This window comes from Schistocerca nitens, chromosome 6 (genome assembly GCF_023898315.1).
Source record: "Schistocerca nitens isolate TAMUIC-IGC-003100 chromosome 6, iqSchNite1.1, whole genome shotgun sequence".
NCBI classification, from domain to species: domain Eukaryota; kingdom Metazoa; phylum Arthropoda; class Insecta; order Orthoptera; family Acrididae; genus Schistocerca; species Schistocerca nitens.
In genome coordinates, this window is record NC_064619.1 from 698,483,159 (window position 1) to 698,507,066 (window position 23,908).

The following is a 23,908-nucleotide window of genomic DNA, read 5'->3' on the forward strand; positions in this document are numbered from 1 at the left end:
AAAATTCAAGCTTACGCAACAAACTGTTGCCTCATCAGGAAAGAGGGAAGGAGAGGGAAAGACGAAAGGATGTGGGTTTTAAGGGAGAGGGTAAGGAGTCATTCAAATCCCGGGAGCGGAAAGACTTACCTTAGGGGGAAAAAAGGATGGGTATACACTTGCGCGCACACACACACATATCCATCCACACATATACAGACACAAGCAGACATCTTACACATTAAGTATTTCAAGAGTAAAGGTTGGTTTGTCATAATTCTCTAGTCCTGGCAAAGTATTTGTTCAGTTGTTCCGGTCCAGCAGCAAAGGAGTTCTTGTCACTACAGATATGCCATCCTAAGTAGGTAAGGCTGTACGGGAGGAATTTTCTGGTGCAGAAGTGGCTGTCAAAATGCAGGTGCTGTAAAGGTGAGCATCCTGAAAGGTGGCACATTGCATTGAGAAGAAATGGGTGAAGTTGATGTGAGATAAGCTGTTGGAGGAATGAGGACAGGGTGTCTTGGTCATGAGTTCAGAAGTCAGAGATATCATCATTGAACCTGAAAAAGAGGTTTAGGGTTTGAGAGGCTAGCAAGGTTTCCTCTGAATGGCCCACAAAAAAGATTGACGTAGGAGGGTACCGTGCGAGTACTCAACATTACCATGGGTTTGTTTAAAGATTTGACCTTCAAAAACAAAAGTGAAATAATGGTGGTTTAGGATGTGGTTGGCTCGAGGTGGTAGATTTGATATCAAGAGGATGTTGACCTTTGCATCCGCAGGCATGAGAGGTGTTAGTGTAAGACATTACATCCTCAGTGATCCTAAACCTTGCTAATCCTTTTTCTTCGTCCCTTTTCCTTCGCCAGCAACCCTTCTACCAGAAGAAGCCGCCAATCTGAAAGCTTGCCCATTTTTACAGCTTTTATATGCGTCTTCTCCTGTCACCACTGTGACTAGATTTTTTAAATCAATCTATATTATATTTTCAAACACTGGTTATTTTTGTTGATTTTTTATTATTTTATGAGTAATCTCTACTGTCACTATATAGGCTTTTATTTTATTTTATTTTGTGTGGTTAACAAGTAGTGCTATGAAATCCACTAATGTGTTTTCAAGTTATTTACTTTACTTTTTATGTAATTTAAAATATTACTAATAATGAGGTGATTCAGACATCATTCATATACTCTGTTATTGTTGTTAAATGTGTATGCAAAATTACTTAATTATAAATGAAAAGTCTGGTGATGGTCTTGTAAGCAAAAAAAAAAAAAAAAAAACTGTTAATGAAATTAGTTAACACTGTAGAACATCCACAATTTTGCGCTGGTTATTTGTTCTGTGGTGGAAGAACCCATTAATATCCATGATTAATTTCTTATGTAAAAATATGAGGCAATGAATGTTACATGTAACTGTAACATCTTTTATGCCTTGATTGGATGCAGTCTTGAATGAAGTTCTTTCTAAATTTCTCAGGTTCAGCCCTTTATTTCACCTATCCTGTTAGCCTGTTGGTATTATTGTAAACCAAATTTTAGTTGACTTGTTTGTAGATAAAAAGAAATACATATGTTTTGCAGATATTGACCAGTTGATTACTGTCAGTGGAATGATAACAAGAACATCAAATATCATACCAGATATGCGAGAAGCGTTTTTTAAATGCCTTGTGTGCTCATTCAGTACAACTGTGGAGATTGATCGTGGGCGAATTGCAGAGCCTACCCTGTGTACGAATTGTAATACAAACCACTGTTTCTCATTGGTACATAATCGGTCACAGTTCACAGATAAACAAATAGTGAAACTTCAGGAATCACCTGGTATGTATATGCTAGTAGTTTAGATTTTTATGTCTATGTAACTATGTTTCGTCATTCTCCCTGTTGCCATTCCTTCTGATTTCATATCTTCATTGCAGTAGGCCAGTTTTCATTGCATAAACTTCATTTATATTTTTTGTTGTGTGTTAATTAAAGATGAGATGTTGAGCCTTTGTGAGAGAAACTTCTCATCCTAAGTAATAGTTTAATGCGCATTACCGAAAGATAGTTAAGACTTGTTCTTGTATTACTGTGAGAGTGAAAGAGCACATTGAATGAATATAGTAAAAACACATGTTCCTGGGGTTTGATAATACAGATATTAACTGGGTAATTTAAAGTTTCCATTTGCACTATTGTATGCTAAACTATTCTGAAGAATGTATTCACATAGAACTAAGTAGTATTGCTGTTGGCTCAGTGCAACCTATTTTACTGTCCACATCATACTGCCTGTATAACAAAGAGGAGGAAAAGGTTCGGGTGAAATTTTTGTGCTTGGAATCTATAGTTTGATGTTCTTTGCTCAGTTTTCTGAAGACTAATGTCAGTTCTAGTGTAGTGCGGAGTCACTTCTGTTTTGCTTTTGAAGCCTGACAGTAAATGTGAAATACACAGTGATGATCAGAAAATCTAATTTATAGGTTTGTTGGTCTGTCTCAGTAATGTCAGAAAAAATTAATAAAAGAAACCTTCAACAGAATTAGCTGAGCTGTTATTTTGTTTCTTACATTGCATTATTTGCGATTGTTGCCGCATGTTTCCATCTGCAGTCTCGAAATATTCGTAGAATGATTGGATTTATATATCAATTAATTATGTCTGTAGGTTTTACTTTGCTTTTTTTTGTTACTGTAACAATAGTTGACCTAATTTGGTTCATTACTGCCTTACATCTCACAAGTATTTTAAACAGTGCTTGGAACTGTTTCCAGAATCAATCATTCACTCTGTAATTGTTCTGAAGCTTCCTGGTGGATTCAGTCTGTGTGCTGGACCAGCAGTTGAACCTAAAGCCTTTCCCTTTTAGAGGCAGTGCTCTTACTAATTTGACTTATTCATGCATATCTCATGACCCACCCTCATTGCTTCAGTTCTGCCAATACCTCACTTCTAGTTTCCAAAATAAAAGTGCTTCCACAGCCATGTTACTCTTATACTTAATATAACAGGCAGTTTTTGACTTTAAGAGAGACAACTCAAAATGACCGTGTTTTGGACATGTTATATTAGAGGAGCAGTATGGCGCAGGGCATTCAATGCACGTTGTGTTCTACCTCTGTCAATCAGAGGTTTAATTTTCCCAGTCGCAATTTTGGTATTTATGCCTTTCTCGTGTACAAATACTTGTATCTATTCATGACTTGGCACTAATTATAGTCCTTCATAATGCTGTGAACAATAAAATTGCAAAAGTAGCAACAAAACCTTTGACAGCAATAAGTGGAATGTGATGTTATTGCAACAGTTTGATAGCTGCTGTTTTTACAAGGCATTCAATGTTTGTTAATTTTACAGTTATCTTTGATAATTTTATTACAATATCAGATACCAAATATGAATTAATTCAATATATTTTGGGTCTGTTTGTGGTTCCATTCAGATAATTCAGAAATTTTACTGTGTGTGTGTGTGGGGGGGGGGGGTGTTGTGTTATCAGAATTATAATTGTACTACCAGTTCTATTACAATGTAGTCTCAAAGAATAACTTTCTGTTTGTGATTTTAGACTTAAGATACTGTGACTGTGTATTTGCCTGCACTAATTTAACTTACAGTTAAACATAATCTAATTGATAAAAAAAATGTAGGTTTTATGTTCCAGTTTGAGCATTATTAGTGGAGTAATATTTACATAAAACATTTAAGACTTTCTTAATAATTTTGTTGCAATGTTTTACCTGTTTCATTATTTCTTGAAATACATGTGAAACAAGATTTTTTGTGTGTTTTCAACACTAGCTAAACTCAAAATAGTCACTCATAACTAATGCAAAGGTGCCACGTATTACGAATCAGTTGTAATAATTACAAATTTCCCTCAGTAATAACGACTTTCATGGCTCATGTGGCAAAAGTTACAATTTTTTCCATATTTTATTCATTTATAAGTGTAAATATATAAACCGCTCAAAAGGATGCAAAAGAGAAAACCATTCTCACTAATATTTCTTTCCACTTATTTCGTAAACAGTTCATATACTTGTCCGTTTCTGCCTCTTGCAGAATTTTGATTATGTCAAACACCATGAATGGTATATGCCTTCACTTATCGCAACCTGTAATCAAGTATGAACTGATTTATCTTGCAGAGTTGTTCTCTTTGCTAGTCACATGATGACCCTTCCTGGCATGCTACCACACATGTCTCTGTTTAGTTGTGATTGATGACAAATTGAAGTCAAGCTCTCTTTAATGAATAATGTGTATGTGTGTGACGTATTAACAAGCATTTATTGCATTGATCATAAACAAATTAACATCCAGTGCTCTTCTAGTGCATTCTAAGCATGTGTTGAGGAAATAGGTTTGTAATATATTGAATTAACAGGGTGTATTTGCCCTGGGAAAAACCTGGGAAGTTTCTCATCCAGAGAAATGAATGAAAAACAAGGATTTTTTTAAAATTATGGGAACATTTCATTGTTTTTGTTTTCAGTTAAATGTTTATTTTTCTGTCTGGTAAGAAATGATATTCTAACTAAGAATTTTACATCAGCCAGAATGACAATGTTGCAATAAAACATAGAGAGAATAACACCAAAAGAAAAATTCAGTTGCAAAGAAAGTGCACCATTCACAAAATCAAAAACACACAAGTGTCTGCCAACAGCAGAATGTCGGAATATGCAATACTTCGTAACAACCAACTGCTTTTGATGAGCACAATGTTACAACTGACAAACTGCCTATTGGCTTCTGTCTCGGGTTCTTCGGCCGACGTTCATCTAATGATTTTTCTGACGTTTCGCCAGCACCAGTGGCTGGCATTGTCAAAGCTTCACCCTCCATTGCTGGTGGTGAACTGGAGCCGAGCTCGCGGGTGCATACTAATATGTACCTGGCGCGCCAACGTCCGAGGGCTTCTCCGTGGTCATTTCCGGTGCGGTTCTCCTCTTGCTACCTGCGACGGTTGTTCGCTGCAGTACGGGAAGCCAGGATCCGTTTACCTTAAGGGTTTCCTCTTTCTTGTTGAAACTGTTCGCGTGTTTTTGTATTTCTACAGCTTCTCACGCATACGAACACGGCCATCACCTTGCGTCAATCTGGACTCGTCTGTGAATAACACGTTTCGCCAATGACGAAGTTGCCAGTTGACATGGGAACGGCAGAACTGAAGGCGAAATGAAGGCGCTGTCGTGTCAAGCGAGGTACTCAAACAGGACGTCTGGGACGTAAGGTCCTATCTAGTAACCTGTCCATTACCGTCTAATTGGAAACAAGGGCTCCAGTGGCCCGTCTGAAATCATCTTGCTGTGTTCTGACGTTATCCATACGACGCCACAACGCAGAGATGGCTGGACTGGCCTTCACGCGGGATTGTAACGCTTTGGTGACCTTGGCCAACTTGCATCGTGTGTGCCCTGTCTCCCTGCAGCCTGTCCACAACCTACGGATGACACATGGAGAGGCATTGGCATCTGCAGCAACACGAGCGAAAGTGTATCCGTTTTGGATGAAACCCCTTGCAACCTGCGCTGCGTTAAGATGTTGCACAGCATGTGCTTGGTTGAATACAACATTCACAAATGACATCTGCCACCTGCATACCTCGCTAGAACACAATGGGCCACCGGTACTCAATTCAGACTGAGGGATCACCTGCCATCGTAGTGGATAACACAGCCAGTAGACGGCTGTGTGCCGACACTGATAATGATGATCTCAAGCGATGCAATAAAACCAAAAATGGTTCAAATGGCTCTGAGCACTATGGGACTTAACTTATGAGGTCATCAGTCCCCTAGAACTTAGAACTACTTAAACCTAACTAACCTAAGGACATCACGCACATCCATGCCGAGGTAGGATTCGATCCTGCGACCGTAGCGGTCGCGGGGTTCCAGACTGTAGTGCCTAGAACCGCTCGGCCACTCCGGCCGGCCAATAAGACCACAGAAACCGCCTGCATCAAAACAGATACAACTTACCGGACGTTGAGTTACGTGTTCTCCCAATTCTTTTGAACCGTGTATTACACTCATCAAAAAAAGTTTTGCATCACCTCGGTTCCGAGAGTTCCGGAAACTGTACACAAAATTGGAATACAGATCAACATAAACATCATTTCCGCCCTTTTTATTGCTCATGAAAACCGAACATTGCATGTTGTACCATCATACAGCGAGACCTTCAGAGGTGGTGATCCAGATTGCTGTACACATCGGTACATCTAATACCCAGTAGCATGTCCTCCTGCATTGATGCATGCCTGTATTCGTCGTGGCATACTATCCACAAGTTCATCACGGCACTGTTGGCCCAGATTGTCCCACTCCTCAACGGCGATTGGGCGTACATCCCACAGAGTAGTTGGTGGGTCACGTCGTCCATAAAAAGCCCTTTTCAATCTATCCCAGGCATGTTCGATGGGGTTCATGTCTGGAGAACATGCTGGTCACTCTAGTTGAGCGATGTCGTTATCCTGAAGGAAGGTATTCACAAGATGTGCACGATGGGGGCGCGAATTGTCGTCCATGAAGACGAATGCCTCGCCAGTATGCTGCCAATGTGGTTGCACTATCGGTCGGAGGATGGCATTCAATTATCGTACAGCCTTTACGGCGTCTTTCATGACCACCAGCGGTGTGCGTCGTCCCAACATAATGCCACCCCAAAACATCAGGGAACCTCCACTTCACTGCACTCGCTGGACAGTGCGTCTAAGGCGTTCAGCCTGACCTGGTTGCCTGCAAACATGTCTCAAACGATTGTCTGGTTGAAGGCATATGCTACACTCATCGGTGAAGAGAACGTGATGCCAATCCTGAGCGGTCCATTCGGCATTTTGTTGGGCCCATCTGTACCATGCTGCATGGTGCCGTGGTTGCAAAGACGGACCTCGCCATGGACGTCGGGAGTGAAGCTGTGCATCATGCAGCCTATTGCGCACAGTTTGAGTCGTAACACGACGTCTTGTGGCTGCACGAAAAGCATTATTCAACATGGTGGCGTTGCTGTCAGGGTTCCTCCGAGCCATAATCCGTAGGTAGCGGTCATCCACGGCAGTTGTAGCCCTTGGGTGGCCTGAGCGAGGCATGTCATCGACAGTTCCTCTCTCTCTGTATCTCCTCCATGTCCGAATAACATCGCTTTGGTTCAATCCGAGACGCCTGGACACTTCCCTTGTTGAGAGCCCTTCCTGGAACAAAGTACCAATGCGGATGCTATCGAACTGCGGTATTGACCGTCTGGGCATGGATGAACTACACACTATACGAGCCGTGTACCTCTTTCCTGGTGGAATGACTGAAACTAATCGGCTGTCGGACCCAGTTCGCCTAATAGGCACTGCTAATGCATGGTTGTTTACATCTTTGGGTGGGTTTAGTGACATCTCTGAACAGTCAAATGGACTGTGATACGATGTCCACGGTCAACATCTATCTTCTGGAGTTCTGGAAACTGGGGTGATGCAAAACTTTTTTTGATGTGTGTGTATTAGGATCTAATGCGTTCAGTGTCGAAGTAATTCTTAGCGAACAAAGACGTTACGCGCAGAGAGAAATTGTCAGATGAAACTTGTTCGTTTCTTTAAACTTGCATTCGAAGAAGAGATTCCGTTAAAATCAGTAACAAGAGTTTAGAGGCAATAAGGTTTTTGGAAATGAGCAGGAAGAGACCACGAAGAAGGCAATATCCATTTTTTTTTTTTTTTAAATCAGGACTTTCTCTAAATCCGAAAAAAGTTCTAAAATTGGAAATACCATCGCCTCAGGCAAAACATTTATGTAATTTAACTTATGGCTGGCACACTCGGGAACAAAGAAAACGAGACACTTCTAATTTTGTGTTTGTGATCACACGCAATACCCGGTGAGTGGCGAAATGTAAATGAAGTTTTTAATGCACGGAGAAGTATAAGGAGCTCTTGGTCCAGCAATGGATGACAAATTCTTCGTGATGATGATGAACATCTGCACCTTCACAAACTTTTGCTGGTAACATTTTACTCTCCACAAGCAGCTTTGTCATTCCAGGGTCCCCTTTATTATATAGATGCCTCCCATCACACATGTTGCTCATAATTCACTGTGCTATAGCCTTCAATTAGATCTGCCTAGCGTAACACTGCTAAAGCTATCAGTAGGTATAAAAGAAGTTCAATATTGGTAACAAAAATTATTTCACCATTGGTCCAATAACGTAAAGTATCTCATAGGCAGCAAAGACATTTCAAACCTAATCTAGAGAAGCTGTAGAAATACAAAAACACGCGAACAGTTTCAGCAAGAACGAGGAAAGCCTTAAGGTAAACGGATCCTGGCTTCCCGTACTGCAGCGAACGACCGTCGCAGGTAGCAAGAGGAGAACCGCACTGGAAATGACCGCGGAGAAGCCCTCGGATGTTGGCGCACCAGGTACATATAGTCTGCGCCCGCGAGCTCGGCTCCAGTTCACCACCGGCAATGAAGGGTGAAGCTTTGACAATGCCAGCCACTCGTGCTGGCGAAACGTCAGAAAAATCATTAGATGAACGTCGGCCGAAGAACCCGAGACAGAAGCCAATAGGCATTTTGTCAACAAGTGGCCACGAAAGCCTCAACAATGTTACAACTGGTAATGTTTCTAACAGATCACGTGAAAGTATTGTGAATGGTGGTTTGAGAAGCGTTACTTTTAAAGTAAATTTTCGTTTATGGAAAATCAGTTGTATTACATGTGAGAATGTGCGATGTATTTCTTAAATCGAGTGTTTAATTCTCATTCAAAACACTTCAAGGACCAGACACTTAGAAAAATTTCAAGTACAGAAGACCAGCCATTTATGCCATTATTTAAAAATTCGCAGGCACATTGTGTTTGGTGCACCTTAAAGGATAACGCATGCTAGAAAAGACCACGACTCAAGTTAGCTTTTCATACTTATTTTAGTTCTTTCATAGATTACAAATTATGAAATAATAATGGCAAAAAGTATAATTATCCTTCAAAAAACAGTGCAAACTGAGTTCTTAAGCAGTTTCACCCTTAATTAGCTTTTCTATAAAAACATCAAAGTGCTCGATGGAACATATATTCAGCCAGGTAACCCATGAAACTTTTGGTGCACAGTAATGCAATTTATAATCTTGCTTGTCAGAAATATTCAGCTGCTGCAATTCAAACAGTGTTCCTAGGATCCTGCCTAACCACACAATCAGAAAAAAAGCAATACATTAAGTTTTGCCGTGCATTAAAGATCTTTCCAAAACTCAATGTTTTCTTGCTGCATTTCATTTCCTATGTGCTGGGAAGTTCTATGCTGGTGTATAAAACCTTCACCATTCAAAGGATTGACAAGTTTTACTGCTCCAATAGAAAGTATGTTGTTACTCAATTCTATAGGGGGGGGGGGGTGACTTTCGCCCAGGAAAAACTGCACTTTTATTTAGGAAAAAGTGTACTCGTAACTGGGATATCTGGGAATTACCCTCCGCCCACCACCACCACTCTCACTCTGCTCCCTGTCTGCATATACACCCTCAATAAACAATAAAGCAATTTCTGGTGCAGCAAAATGTGTGTGGTGTGGTACTGGGTTTAGTGACACAATCAAACCAAAAATTGTTGAAAAGTTGAGGGAGGAATACTTCTGATTGAGCGACACATCAAAATATCCTGCCACAACCGCCAGTGACTCCCCCACCCCCTAGACCAACAATGTCTGCACTATCTGGTACATTTCTAATTGGCTTTCTTAAAAGTTGCTAACTAAATGCAGAAAGCCAGTAAACTGTGAAGAACAGCTGTGTTGGAGGGCAGGAATTACAAAATTTTAAAAGGTGTTTATGACTAATTGCAGAAATATTAATTTTTATTTTGTTATTCCTTTATCCATCTCTACTGGATCAATAGCTTGGCCAGTATTCTTAACTCTTGTTTCTTGGGAATTCACGCGTGTTGTATGTATGTGTGGGGGGTGGGGTGTAAATACATTTATTGTTATAAATGGACCCTTGTTTTATATTGTTTCTGATTACTTATCATTTTTCCTTAACATTTCTAAAGTGTGAAGTTTTGCAGTAAGTATGGTGACTTGAATAAGATACTTAACATACAATAAATTATTTCAGATGACATGCCTGCTGGACAAACTCCACACACAGTGTTGCTGTTTGCTCATAATGACTTGGTAGATGCTGTGCATGCTGGTGACCGTGTGACAGTGACGGGAATATACCGTGCAACACCTCTGCAAGTCAACCCAAGAGTCAGTAGTGTGCGTTCTGTATACAAGACTCACATTGATGTTGTGCATTACCGGAAAACAGATAATCGCCGCCTACATGAGCAGGAAGATGGGTAGGTAACTTATTCATTGTTGATAACTTCTATATTCCCCATTTGTATTCGCTATGAATTAATATTTTTGAGTTGAACAGGTTGCCGCTGACAGTTGTTAGATCACTATGGTGGTGTTCTTATTGCAGTTATTATGAGATAAAAATACTATAATTCTAGTCCACATTTAAATGATAAAAGCCACTCAGCTTCAAATGACAAGTGTTTGAGGGTGGGGTGGCAGAGGAGGGCATGATACCACAAGAAAGGGCTCCTCTGATACGGAAGTCGCAGCTCTTTTTGTTAAGAAAGAAATCACCATGAAAACAAAGTACTTAACAACATAAATGTGTTCAGAAGTAGTGTGAGAGACTTGCTTGTCTTAATATATGTAGAAACTTGTTGCCCAGAAGCATTCTAGAAGAAAATTACGCAATGCTCATCCAACTCTTCAAAGAAATAGGGATATTCATGACAGCTTCAAATAGCAATATTCTGTAATTTAATTTCTTGTAAGTTTAGTGGTTAATTTTGGTTCAAAAAGATCAGCATTATATGTATCTGAATCTCTCTGACACGTCAGATGGTGTTCGCTGCAAGATGATAGTAGATGCATAATAAGTTAATGGAAAACCTTCGGTTTTATGATTTTAAAAAAATTTACAAGTCAGAGAAATTCTTATGTGGTGAACAAGCACATAAGCTGTTGAACATTGTTACTCTATGTTCAAACTTTCCTTTGTGTAATTTTCTGGGTTCTCTGACAAACAAATGGAGTTCAGTTAGAGTGAAGTTGAGTTACAGTGTGTAAAATCTTAGTGTCATGCCTACTGTTTAACATTTCCTCCACACAATTTTTTCGTAGTACAATTGTTTAAATGGGGAAGTTTATTTTGACAGCAAATTAAAAGTGCTTCCAACTATTGCTTGGCTGAAGGAACTGAAGACTTGTTAAAAGAGTAGCAGAATCAGAATCATCTTGTTTAGTCATAAGAAACAGCGAGGGGAAAGTGATAACAGTGTACACTCCGGTTAAAGTGGAGCATTGTCACATACTGAAAATCTGTGCACCAATGCCCTGCATAGAACAACAGTTACGGTAGACAATTTTGTAGTGGTACAGGGTACTCTCTCCCATGCACCTTAAAGTGGTTTGCGGAGTATCTACGTAGATGTATGTCTAATGTGTTTTTAAAATCACTTGCAAACAAGCCACCTCCCCTGAATTCTGTTCAATGTAGCACATGGAAACATGAAAATTTATGCTATAAATAGCTGACATGGTAAGCAGATCACTCTTGTTTTTATTGTGATGTACTGACTGTCTTTGCGTAGATATGTAGTGCGTGTTTAAACACGTTTTTGGATGTCTGTATAATGTGGCTATGTTCTTGCTGTATCCTCTAAAAAAAAAAAACTGCTCAACAGCCAAAATAGCAATTGCGGTAATTAAAGCATAATCCGTATCATTTCAGGCAGGGGGGTTACCTTCATAGTCTCAGATGTTATTGAATTTAGCGTATGTTAAAATTCAGGAGTGAGAAACATGTATGTTTTTGTTTTCTCCAAAAAAATTCCTGCCGTGAGACACAGGCCTCCAAAGATGGCACTGCGAACACAATTTTGAAGATTCAAATTTTGGAAAAAATTTGAAAATGCTGTATCTCCGTAACAGTTGTAATATTTTGTTAGTTTTTTTTTTTATTTGAAAGAAAATTGCTTTATGATTACAATGGTTATCCTCTGTTTGGACATATCTGTCAAAGTTCTTTTACTGTCGCCTTTTGAATTTTTTTTTAATTTAAAGATTTTTTTTTCTTTCAGAATTCCAATCCAGAAAAGTTACACTTATTTCCCGTTGATTAGTACCATGTAGTACTACTATATTCTCTGTAAAGGAGAGCTTCCACTTTTAAGTTGGACAGGTTTTATTTTTTAAAAAAATTCAAGGGTAATGTGTGTCTTCACTGAAGTTTTTTCTTACTAATTTCTTTGCTACAATGTTTATTTCTGTTGTCTTTGTTGTAGTTATTTCATATCACTTTCTTAGTTGCAGTTATTCCTTTTCACTTTCATTGTTGCGGATATTTCTTACACTTTGTTGTAGTTTCTTGTCAGTTTCTTTGTCATGGTTGTTCAGTGCAGATCTCTGTATTGTAGTTGTTCAGTGCTAATTTGTTTGCTGAAGAGGCTTCTAAGAAATCTGAGACCATCCGGTGAGTTCTGTGTTTTCATGAGGAATTTGACAGTTGACACAGTTGCATTGTGTTTTGTGAAAAGGACTGTTTGAAATGTCTTCTGACTGGGGCCACGGGAGAGTGAAGTGTGCTGATTATTTGCATATCCATAAAAGTGATGTATAAGACACCCCCCCCTCCCCCCCAAGGAACCATGGACCTTGCCGTTGGTGGGGAGGCTTGCGTGCCTCAGCGTACCGTAGGTGCAACTAACAACGGAGGGGTATCTGTTGAGAGGCCAGACAAACGTGTGGTTCCTGAAGAGGGGCAGCAGCCTTTTCAGTAGTTGCAGGGGCAACAGTCTGGATAATTGACTGATCTGGCCTTGTAACACTAACCAAAACGGCCTTGCTGTGCTGGTACTGCAAACGGCTGAAAGCAAGGGGAAACTACAGCCGTAATTTTTCCCGGGGGCATGCAGCTTTACTGTATGGTTAAATGATGTTGGCGTCCTCTTGGGTAAAATATTCAGGAGGTAAAAAAGTCCCCCATTCGGATCTCCGGGCGGGGACTACTCCGGAGGACGTCGTTATCAGGAGAAAGAAAACTGGCGTTCTATGGATCGAAGCGTGGAATATCAGATCCCTTAATTGGGCAGGTAGGTTAGAAAATTTAAAAAGGGAAATGGATAGGTTAAAGTTAGATATAGTGGGAATTAGCGAAGTTTGGTGGCAGGAGGAACAAGACTTTTGGTCAGGTGAATACAGGATTATAAATACAAAATCAAATAAGGGTAATGCAGGAGTAGATTTAATAATGAATAGGAAAATAGGAGTGTGGGTAAGCTACTACAAACAGCATAGTGAACGCATTATTGTGGCCAAGATAAACACGAAGCCCACGCCTACTACAGTAGTACAAGTTTATATGCCAACTAGCTCTGCAAATGACGAAGAAATTGAAGAAATGTATGATGAGATAAAAGAAATTATTCAGATAGTGAAGGGAGACAAAAATTTAAGTCATGCGTGACTGGAATTCGATAGTGGGAAAAGGGAGAGAAGGAAATGTAGTTGGTAGATACGGATTGGGGCTAAGAAATGAAAGAGGAAGCCGCCTGGTAGAATTTTGCATAGAGCATAACTTAATCATAGCTAACACTTGGTTCAAGAATCATAAAAGAAGGTTGTATACATGGAAGAATCCTGGAGATACTAGAAGGTATCAGATAGATTATATAATGGTAAGGCAGAGATTTAGGAACCAGTTTTTAAATTGTAAGACATTTCTAGGGACAGATGTGGACTCTGACCACAATCTACTGGTTATGAACTATAGATTACAACTGAAGAAATTGCAAAAAGGTGGGAATTTAAGGAGATGGGACATGGATAAACTGACTAAACCAGAGGTTGTACAGAGCTTCAGAGAGAGCATAAGGGAACAATTGACAAGAATGGTGGAAAGAAATACAGTAGAAGAAGAATGTGTAGCTTTGAGGGATGAAGTAGTGAAGGCAGCGGAGGGTCAAGTAGGTAAAAAGACGAGGGCTAGTAGAAATCCTTGGGTAACAGAAGAAATATTGAATTTAATTGATGAAATGAGAAAATATAAAAATGCAGTAAATTAAGCAGGCAAAAAGGAATACAAACGTCTCAAAAATGAGATTGACAGGAAGTGTAAAATGGCTAAGCAGGGATGGCTAGAGTACAAATGTAAGGATGTAGAGGCTTATCTCACTAGGGGTAAGATAGATACTGCCTACAAGAAAATTACAGAGACGTTTGGAGAAAAGAGAACCACTTGTATGAATATCAAGATCTCAGATAGAAAACCAGTTCTAAGCAAAGAAGGGAAAGCAGAAAGTTTGAAGGAGTATATAGAGGGTCTATACGAGGGCGATGTACTTGAGGACAATACTATGGAAATGGAAGAGGATGTAGATGAAGATGAAATGGGAGATATGATACTGTGTGAAGAGTTTGACAGAGAACTGAAAGACCTGAGTCGAAGCAAGGCCCCGGGAGTAGACAACATTCCATTAGAACTACTGATGGCCTTGGGAGAGCCAGTCATGGCAAAACTCTATCATCTGGTGAGCAAGATGTATGAGACAGGCGAAATACCCTCAGACTTCAAGAAGAATATAATAATTCCAATCCCAAGGAAAGCAGGTGTTGACAGATGTGAGAATTACCGAACAATCAGTTTAATAAGCCACAGCTGCAAAATACTAACACGAATTCATTACAGACGAATGGAAAAACTAGTAGAAGCCGACCTCAGGGAAGATCAGTTTGGATTCCATAGAAATATTGGAACATGTGAGGCAATATTAACCCTATGACTTATCTTAGAAGAAAGATTAAGGAAAGGCAAACCTACGTTTCTAGCATTTGTAGACTTAGAGAAAGCGTTTGACAATGTTGGCTGGAATACTCTCTTTCAAATTCTGAAGGTGGCAGGATACAGGGTGCGAAAGGCTCGTTACAATTTGTACAGAAAACAGATAGCAGTTATAAGAGTCGAGGGGCATGAAAGGGAAGCAGTGGCTGGGAAGGGAGTGAGACAGGGTTGTAGCCTATCCCCGTTGTTATTCAATCTGTATATTGAGCAAGCAGTAAAGGAAACAAAAGAAAAATTCAGAGTAGGAATTAAAATCCATGGAGAAGAAATAAAAACTTTGAGGATGACATTGTAATTCTGTCTGTGACAGCAAAGGACCTGGAAGAGCAGCTGAACGGAATGGACAAGAGTCTTGAAAGGAGGATATAAGATGAACATCAACAAAAGCAAAACTAGGATAATGGAATGTAGTCGAATTAAGTTGGGTGAAGCTGAGGAAATTAGATTAGGAAATGAGACACTTAAAAGTAGTAAATGAGTTTTGCTATTTGGGGAGCAAAATAACTGACGATGGTCGAAGTATAGAGGATATAAAATGTAGACTAGCAATGGCAAGGAAAGTGTTTCTGAAGAAGAGAAATTTGTTAACATCGAGTATAGATTTAAGTGTCAGGAAGTCATTTCTGAAAGTATTTGTATGGAGTGTAGCTATGTATGGAAGTGAAACGTGGATGATAAATAGTTCAGACAGGAAGAGAATAGAAGCTTTCGAAATTTGGTGCTACAGAAGAATGCTGAAGATTAGATGGGTAGATCACATAACTAATGAGGAGGTATTGAATAGAATTTGGGAGAAGTTTGTGGCACAACTTGACTAGAAGAAGGATTCGGTTGGTAGGACATGTTCTGAGGCATCAAGGGATGACCAATTTAGTAGTGGAGGGTAAAAATCGTAGAGGGGGACCAAGAGATGAATACACTAAGCAGATTCAGAAGGATGTAGGTTGCAATAGGTACTGGGAGATGAAGAAGCTTGCACAGGATAGGGTAGCATGGAGAGCTGCATCAAACCAGTCTGAGGACTAAAGGCCACAACAACAACAACAATAAGGCAAACAAAAAACTTACTTCGTTAAGGTTGGCAATAAGTGTTCTCATTTGAAGACTGTTTCAAAGTGAAGATGTTTCCAGTGACCACATTTTGTGTTCAAAATGTTTTGACAGAATGATAACAATGATAGTGTCTGAACAAGGTGAAGCCCCCCATGGTGCTGATGATGCAGTTTTGCATCAATAGAGGAAGAAATGAAATGAAATGTCGTGTGACGAGGGCCCCCCGTCGGGTAGACCGTTCGCCTGGTGCAAGTCCTTCGATTTGACGCCACTTCGGAGACTTGCGCGTCGATGGGGATGAAATGATGATGATTAGGACAACACAACACCTAGTCCCTGAGCGGAGAAAATCTCCGACCCAGCCGGGAATCGAACCTGGGCCCTTTGGATTGACAGTCTGTCGCGCTGACCACTCAGCTACCAGGGGCGGACAATAGAGGAAGAATTAAATACACTGAATCAGTCAACTACATAGGTATGTGTTAGTCCTGTTAAGAAACTGTGGTCAGTGAAGTTGAGTCATAAGCTCTATGCATCAAGAAAGTGCAAATAAATTACTAAAGGTATGGATGAATACACTACAGAAAAACTGACCATACTCTTCAAAGTAGAAATTCAGTCTTCAGAAGAAAATAAACCAAAGCACTCTTACACCTCTTGTTACGAATTTTTCACAAATATCAATTCAGCTGTTGAATATTGTGCATCTCACAGTGAAAAGGTTCAAGTTTTAAGTATTATTCCAGATACATTTTCAAAGAAATCAATTTTGAACCGCATCCCATAAGTATCCAAGTACATGGTAGACAAATCAAGAAATGTGAGGTCTGTTAAAGGAGTGTTTGGAAGATTACATCCCTATTGTGGTCATCCTGTAGAAGCAGCTCAAATTCAAATAGTGCGGTCATTTTATCTTGAAGATAAATGAGACTGTTGTGCCAGAGTGCCAACAAAAAAGACACTGTAACTGTAACAGTTGAAGGTCAAAAAGTTGTGAAGTGAAGAGGTACATGACTCACAGTAATAAAGAAACTTCAGCAATTTAGAAGAGTAACTGTACAACTTCAGATATTGGAAGATTAAAATTTTATGCACTACGACCTAAGTGGGTAGTTCCACATCTGCCTAGAGATGTTTGTTTCTTTTGACACTGCACAAATTTTGAACTTTGTGTCGTAACCTTGAAGAACTTGCTGGAATGCGTGACATATGACACGGCACCTTGGTTGGGCATGTGAAGTCATTGGTAGTCTTTGACATAAGGCAAGAGACTTGTTTTCTTCAACAGTGTGGTGACTGCCCTGGAAAGGGAGGACTGTCTATACAAACACTTGGTCTGGAAGGCTACGTTTAATGCTTCACTGTGATTTTGCTGAGAACTGGTCTGTAACTCTCCCACAAGAAGTACAAGGGTATCATTGGAGTAATGACCCGGTTTCAGTTTTTACAGGAGTGACATATATTCAAAATAAGACCACATATCATCACTTAACACTTCCGGGCTGAGATGCCGTGGTCCATACATAAGACTCTCCCCTGATGTTTCGCCTTCGACTGCGGAAGGCATCCTCAGAGGACAATCGGAGGATGCCTTCCGCAGTCATCAGGGGGTAGTCTTATGTATGGTCCACGACATCTCAGCCCGGAAGTGTTAAGTGATGACAACACCTGTCGTGAAAGCCTTCATTCTATGATAAGACCACAAGTGTTGCAGTTATAAGTGATGACACAGGGCATAGCAGTGAGCAAAATTCTTCAACTGCAAACAGGGGCAGAGAAGATAATCATTATTTCTGATGATGCTCCTAGTCATTTTAAAAATCGTTACCAGCTGTTTGAATTGAGTAAGTTGCTTTTGCCAACTGACTGGGTATACAGTGGTACTGGTCATGGGAAGGGCTTTGTGATGGTGTAGGAGGCCTGCTGAAGCATCATGCTACAAAACATAATCTTTCCAGACCAAATATAGCTGTGATTCAGAATGCTGAGGCTTTTACAAGAGTCGTGAAATCTTACACATCCACAGCCCTCATTCTTTTGTCCAAAGAGGAAATCGAAGAATTCCGTGAACAGAAAAAAAGAATGGTCCAAACAAAGTACTCCTGTGAAAGGAATTCAGAAGACACACTTTTGGACTCAGAGATGGGCGAACTCATAATGCACGCAATTTAAAGAGCAAGAAAGAAGAAATTTAATTCATTTGGTCACCTTGGAAACAGCAGGATAATATTCAGTTCCATAACCTGAGAAGGGAGATGTTTGTGGCATGTTTGTATGACTGTGACTGGTGGATTGCAGATTATAGACACCAGTTATGAGTTAAACGAAATTGTAGTGAACCTTATGCTACCACTTGGACCAGTTGCTGGATATAGGTTTCCAGCTGAAGGACAGCAACAACGCTGTCAGTGCTCGCTTCCTGTTCACAATGTTTTGAAGATTGTAAGTGCTCCAGTTCCTATTGGTTCAACAGGAAGGCATCACTCTATATCAAAGGAAGATACTAAAGCAGTGGAACGCATTTTTAGTTCATTGTCTCGCTAATTTCAGTACAAAACGAGTGCACAGAAGTTCTATAAATTGAAACCTTTAAGTCTTTGGAACTGTTTAAAATGCTTGAAAAATGAGTCTCTTACTCACGTTTCAAAACTAAAATTATGTTTAATAAGGCTAGGTTTTCATTTTTATGGTCCTGTTATGTGATAATGTGTTAATAAGAGGTTTTGTGTATGGCAAAAATTTCAATTGTTTATAGAACCTATTCAACCAAAAAGTGGAAGCTCTCCTTTTCAGGGAATGTGGAACTATATGGTACTAACCAACAGAAAAAAATCAAAATTTTATGGATTGGCATTTTTGAGAAAAAAAATTACCATAACTTACAAAAAAAAAGATCAGAACGCTATAGTAAAAGAACTTTGACAGGTAAGTCCAAATGGAGAGTTTCTTTGTAATCATAAAGCAGTTATCTTAAAAAAAAAAAAATCTAGAACTGTTAGAGATACAGCATTTTAAATATTTTTCCAAAATTATTCGCTGTGTCATCTTGGAGGGCTGTATCTCAGAGCAGAAATTAAATAATAATAATAATAATATAGTGTTCCTTACTTAATCCTTCATTTTAACATATGCTAAATTCAATAACATCCGAGACTATGAAGGTAAGATCTTTTCCTAGCCTGCCTGAATTGATATGGATTATGCCTTAAATACACTCATTGTCATTTAAAAAAGTGTAGTTTGAAAAAGTCAGTGAGACTGATAATCCAGTAAATCAAGGAATCGAATGACGGAAATAAGAATTCTGGTATTCCATTAAATGTGTACACTCTGTTAAGTTTCCTTTGTGTTTTCACAGGAAAGCTCACCGCTTCCCACCAGAGAGAATTGAACTCTTGGAAGCTCTGTCAAAGAAGGATGATATTTATGAACGCTTGGCACATGCAATTGCTCCATCCATTTATGAAAATGAAGATATAAAGAAGGGTATCCTCTTACAACTGTTTGGGGGAACGAAAAAGAATTTCTCCAACAGTGGAAGAGGAAATTTCAGGTTAGTGCTGTAATCTATTGCACGGGGTGCAGTAGAAACTTTGTAATGGGAATGCCTATTGGAGTCCCCGTCCTTCACTTGCTATCCTTCCCTCACTCCCATTCCAGTATTAAACATGCCCTCTATCCCACCCAGCTACATAGTCCTTTCCCCTCCTCTTTTGGCTTCTCCAATCACCTCCGCACCACCAACCCTGTGTCACAACCACAATCACAGCCTCCCAATGCTGCATCTAGCACCCCTATCCTGTCCCCACTATGTGCCTTCACACTTCTACAGGGCAGCACTATCTCATTCCTCCACCTCTACCCTGTTATCCCTGCTTCTCACTGTTCCCTCCCCACACCTTTTCCATATTCCCACCACCCACCCCAGCCTAGCTGGTGCTCACCCTGGATGCAGTGAGGTCTTAGTGCCTGGAGACGGCAGTTTTGTGTGTGTGTGTGTGTGTGTGTGCGCGCGCGCGCGTCATGTGTGCTCGTTTCCCCCAGCTCCCCACTCCCGCCCCTACTTCTTGTGTACTTAGTTAGAAAGCTGAAACTTCTTAATATTTTTTCTTGTTGTGCTCATCTGCCATTCAGTGCCTTCTTTATGTGTGGAGTAACAGTCTGTCTTTTCCATATAGTTACTCCATTCCATACTGGACCTTCAAATTCAAAGTAATGTGAGGCACCTTTAACCTCTTACAACTAAACGTCCTGTGAGTCGTTTCTTGAACTACTCATTACCAATTGGTTTAAATTTTAGCACTATTTTGTTACCTCATTTGTTACATACAAGTGTTCGTTCACCCACTGCTTGAATTTGAAGCATTGCTAACTCATATGTTGTAGAAAAAAAGTGCCATAGTAAGTGCTGCGTCTCTTGTAGAATTCAGCTGTGTGCATTTCAACTTTGGTCTTTCCGCTCAATTCCAGACTGCTGGATGCAGTTCCCATTGGTTTTTTATCTTTATTGTGGTTCAAAATGCTACAGAACATGCTCTTTCATATACCAGTAGTTACTTGCAATACAGAATGCAAAAATCATAAAAGCCCAATGTTGTGATACATAGAAACAACACCTACTGAATGCAAATAAATTCTGTAACAATGACATAAAATTGATTAATCCTTCAACCAAACAGTAATAATAGTTCGTGAAATATTCATCCAAGCCACAATCGAAATTAATATTGGATGGTTTCAGATTAGATGAAATAACTCCAAACATATGTTACCCACTTACATATGACTTGAGAATGGTGTCGATTCCTCATGGTGATGTCATTCTCTAAAGGGGAATCAGTTAATGTTGTAAGCTTAAAGGGTGACCTAGGTAGGAATATGAAACGTGAAATGTGATATACGGAGGTTTGGGTTGGGCCAGGGAAGCTTGCACAAGTAGTCAAAAGTGGTTAAGGGGACCACTTATGATAAGCAGTAAATCCGGGTTTAATTCCACGTGTGATACAAATTATGATGTGTCACATTTGGGTAATAAATCTATACCAGCTGCAGCTGTTGACATGAAATTCACATCCAGTGCTGTGCAATCTAAGGTGCCTTGTCGCAGTCCGTGCGGCTTCTCCTGTCGAAGGTTTGAGTCCTCCCTCGGGTGTGTGTGTGTGTGTGTGTGTGTGTGTGTGTGTGTTTTGTACATGGTGTAAGTTAGATTAAGTAGTGTGTAGGCTTAGGGACCAATGAATTCTGCAGTTCAGTCCCATAAGACCTTACCACCAACTCCCAATTTTTCACATTCAGTGAATAATTTGGAATGCAATAGTATGTAACCAAAATTCCATGTTGGTGGAGGTGGGGAATCGACAAGTTGTTTTACTGTAGCACTAAACACACAGTAAACAATTGTAGAATCCACATGTACAGGCGAGTTGCATAACAGCAAACAGGCAGAGACCCCCATCGAGCGGCTTCGTATTTGGCTTGCTATGGAGTCTCATGTGACAGCCTGTGATATCAGCCTTGTTCCTGCCAAAGGTGCACACGCTGGATGCATGAGATGCTACACATACTGATACGTACATATGGTGCACCCGCTGGATGCATGAGATGCTACACATACTGATACGTACGTATCATCCATCTGGATGTCCATTGGGTTTACTAAACCCAGCATAACTATCATACACAAGCCTCAAAGACCCTTGACTTGAAGGGACCGTGAATTAAGCTGTTACTGAATATATGCAATTAATTTTAATGAGTCTTAATGTTTGCTTTCTCTCAAGCTGATTTTTCTCTCTCTTCTTGTACTGTACGAAATAATTTGCATTGTCGGGCTTCTTAGCAAACGGAAAGTTTACATTTACTATTTCTTGAAACTTGTAGATTCTTTGTGTGTGTTAATCAGAACATTTTTATCCTGCTTTACATTCACAGAGCAGACATCAATATACTTCTCTGTGGAGACCCTGGAACAAGTAAATCCCAATTGTTGCAGTATGTTTTCAATCTGGTTCCACGTAGTCAGTACACATCGGGTAAAGGTTCTTCAGCAGTTGGTCTTACAGCATATGTAACCAAGGATACTGAGACAAAACAACTTGTCCTACAAACGTAAGTAGACTTTATTGTTTTAATTGATTATAAACATGTTTAGTTCATTTCTTTGTGAAACTGCAGTTCTAGTTGTTGATTCAGTGGACGTAATTCAGCCAATTTCAGATATACGCTATGTGATCAAAAGTATCTGGACCGCCCCTTCCCAAAAAAAAAAGTATGTTTTTCATATGAGGTGCATTGTGCTGCCACCTACTGCCAGGTACTCCATATCAGTGACCTCAGTAGTCATTGGAGATTGTGAGAGAGCAGAATGGGGTGCTCCGTGGAACTCGTGGACATCGAATGTGGTCAGGTGATTGGGTGTCACTTGTGTCATCCGTCTGTAAGTGAAATTTCCACACTCCTAAGCATCCCCACGTCCACTGTTTCCGATGTGATAGTGAAGTGAAAACATGAAGAGACACCATATAAGTGAACAGGCCAGCCTAGTCTGGTGACTGACAGAGACTGCCTACAGTTAAAGAGGGTCGTAATGTGTAATAGACAGACATCTGTCCAGACCATTAAACAGGAATTCCAAACTGCAACAGGATCCCCTGCAAATACTATGACAGTTAGGTGGGAGGTGAGAAAACTTGGATTTCGTGGTCAAGCAGCCGCTCATAAGCCACACATCAGGCTGGTAAATGCCAAATGATGCCTCATTTGGTGTAAGGAGTGTAAACATTGGATGACTGAACAGTGGAAAAACGTGTTGAGTGATGAATCACGGTACAATGTGGCAATCCAGTGGCAGGGTGGGGGTATGGCGAATGCCCGGTGAACGTCATCTGCCAGCATGTGTAGTGCCAACAGTAAAATTTGGAGGCAGTGGTGTTATGGTGCGGTCGTGTTTTTCATGGAGGGGGCTTGCACCCCTTGTTGTTTTGCATGGCACTTTCACAGCACAGGCCTACAATGATGTTTCAAGCACCTTCTTGCTTCCTGCTGCCAAAAGAGTAATTGGGGATGGTGATTGTATCTTTAAACACGATCGAGCACATGTTCATAATGCACGGCCTGTGGCAAAGTGGTTAGGCATCAATAATATCCCTGTAATGGACTGGCCTGCACAGAGTCCTGATCTGAATCATGTAGATGTTTTGGAACTCTGACTTCGTGCCAGGCCTCACCGACCGACATCGATACCTCTCCCCAGTGCAGCACTCCGTGAAGAATGGGCTGCCATTCCCCAAGAAACCTTCCAGCACCTGATTGAACGTATGCCTGTGAGAGTATAAGCTTGTCATCCAGGCTAAGGGTGGGCCAACACCATATTGAATTCCAGCATTACCGATGGAGGGTGCCACAAACTTGTAAGTCATTTTCAGCCAGGTGCCTGCATACTTTTGATCGCATGGTGTACACTTTTTTATTGAATGATTTTACAGTTACTGAGTGATTGTTGCCTTCAAGGTATTTCTGAAACAAACATAAAAAATCTTCTGACGTGGGACAAATGACACCTCAGTCTTTGCTGAGTTTGGTTATAGTATACCAAATGGGCCTACTCAGTGCCACCATTCCTCTGGTAGCTGTAGCATTTCAACAGGATGAGTGACTACCGTTAGGCATGATGGTGTAATGTTGTGTGTCAAGGGACTGGGGATATGGTTCAAATTCTGAGACTGCAGAGAGGGTACAAACATTTTTATAGCGAAACAATTATTGGTGAGCGATACGTGCTTAATTAAAATTTTAGAATGCTAAAGATGTTGATTTGTGAAAGGAAATTTTATTGGTGTTGGGCACAGTTCTCCAAATGATATTGTGGGTGTATGTAATAATCCTTACTTTCACAGCTGCATGTGTTACTTCTTCATATTTTAACTAACTTTGTTGTCAATAGGGTGTTAAACACTCCTCTTCCTTCCTTAACATCTG

General features: G+C 40.2%; 2 protein-coding genes across 2 annotated transcripts in view; one reads left to right on the top strand and one right to left on the bottom strand.

The window, feature by feature from the left end:
• LOC126263635 (1-acylglycerol-3-phosphate O-acyltransferase ABHD5-like) overlaps positions 1–23,908 on the bottom strand; it is a 284,682-nt gene that overhangs the window by 104,819 nt on the left and 155,955 nt on the right. The gene's annotated exons all lie outside the window — the stretch shown is intronic.
• Positions 1–23,908, top strand: part of LOC126263634 (DNA replication licensing factor MCM4) — a 48,306-nt gene that overhangs the window by 12,525 nt on the left and 11,873 nt on the right. The window contains exons 6-9 of the mRNA XM_049960727.1: positions 1,569–1,811; positions 10,088–10,316; positions 19,290–19,484; positions 21,863–22,039. Coding sequence (XP_049816684.1) covers positions 1,569–1,811; positions 10,088–10,316; positions 19,290–19,484; positions 21,863–22,039 — 844 coding nt within the window. The remainder of the gene's footprint in view (positions 1–1,568; positions 1,812–10,087; positions 10,317–19,289; positions 19,485–21,862; positions 22,040–23,908) is intronic.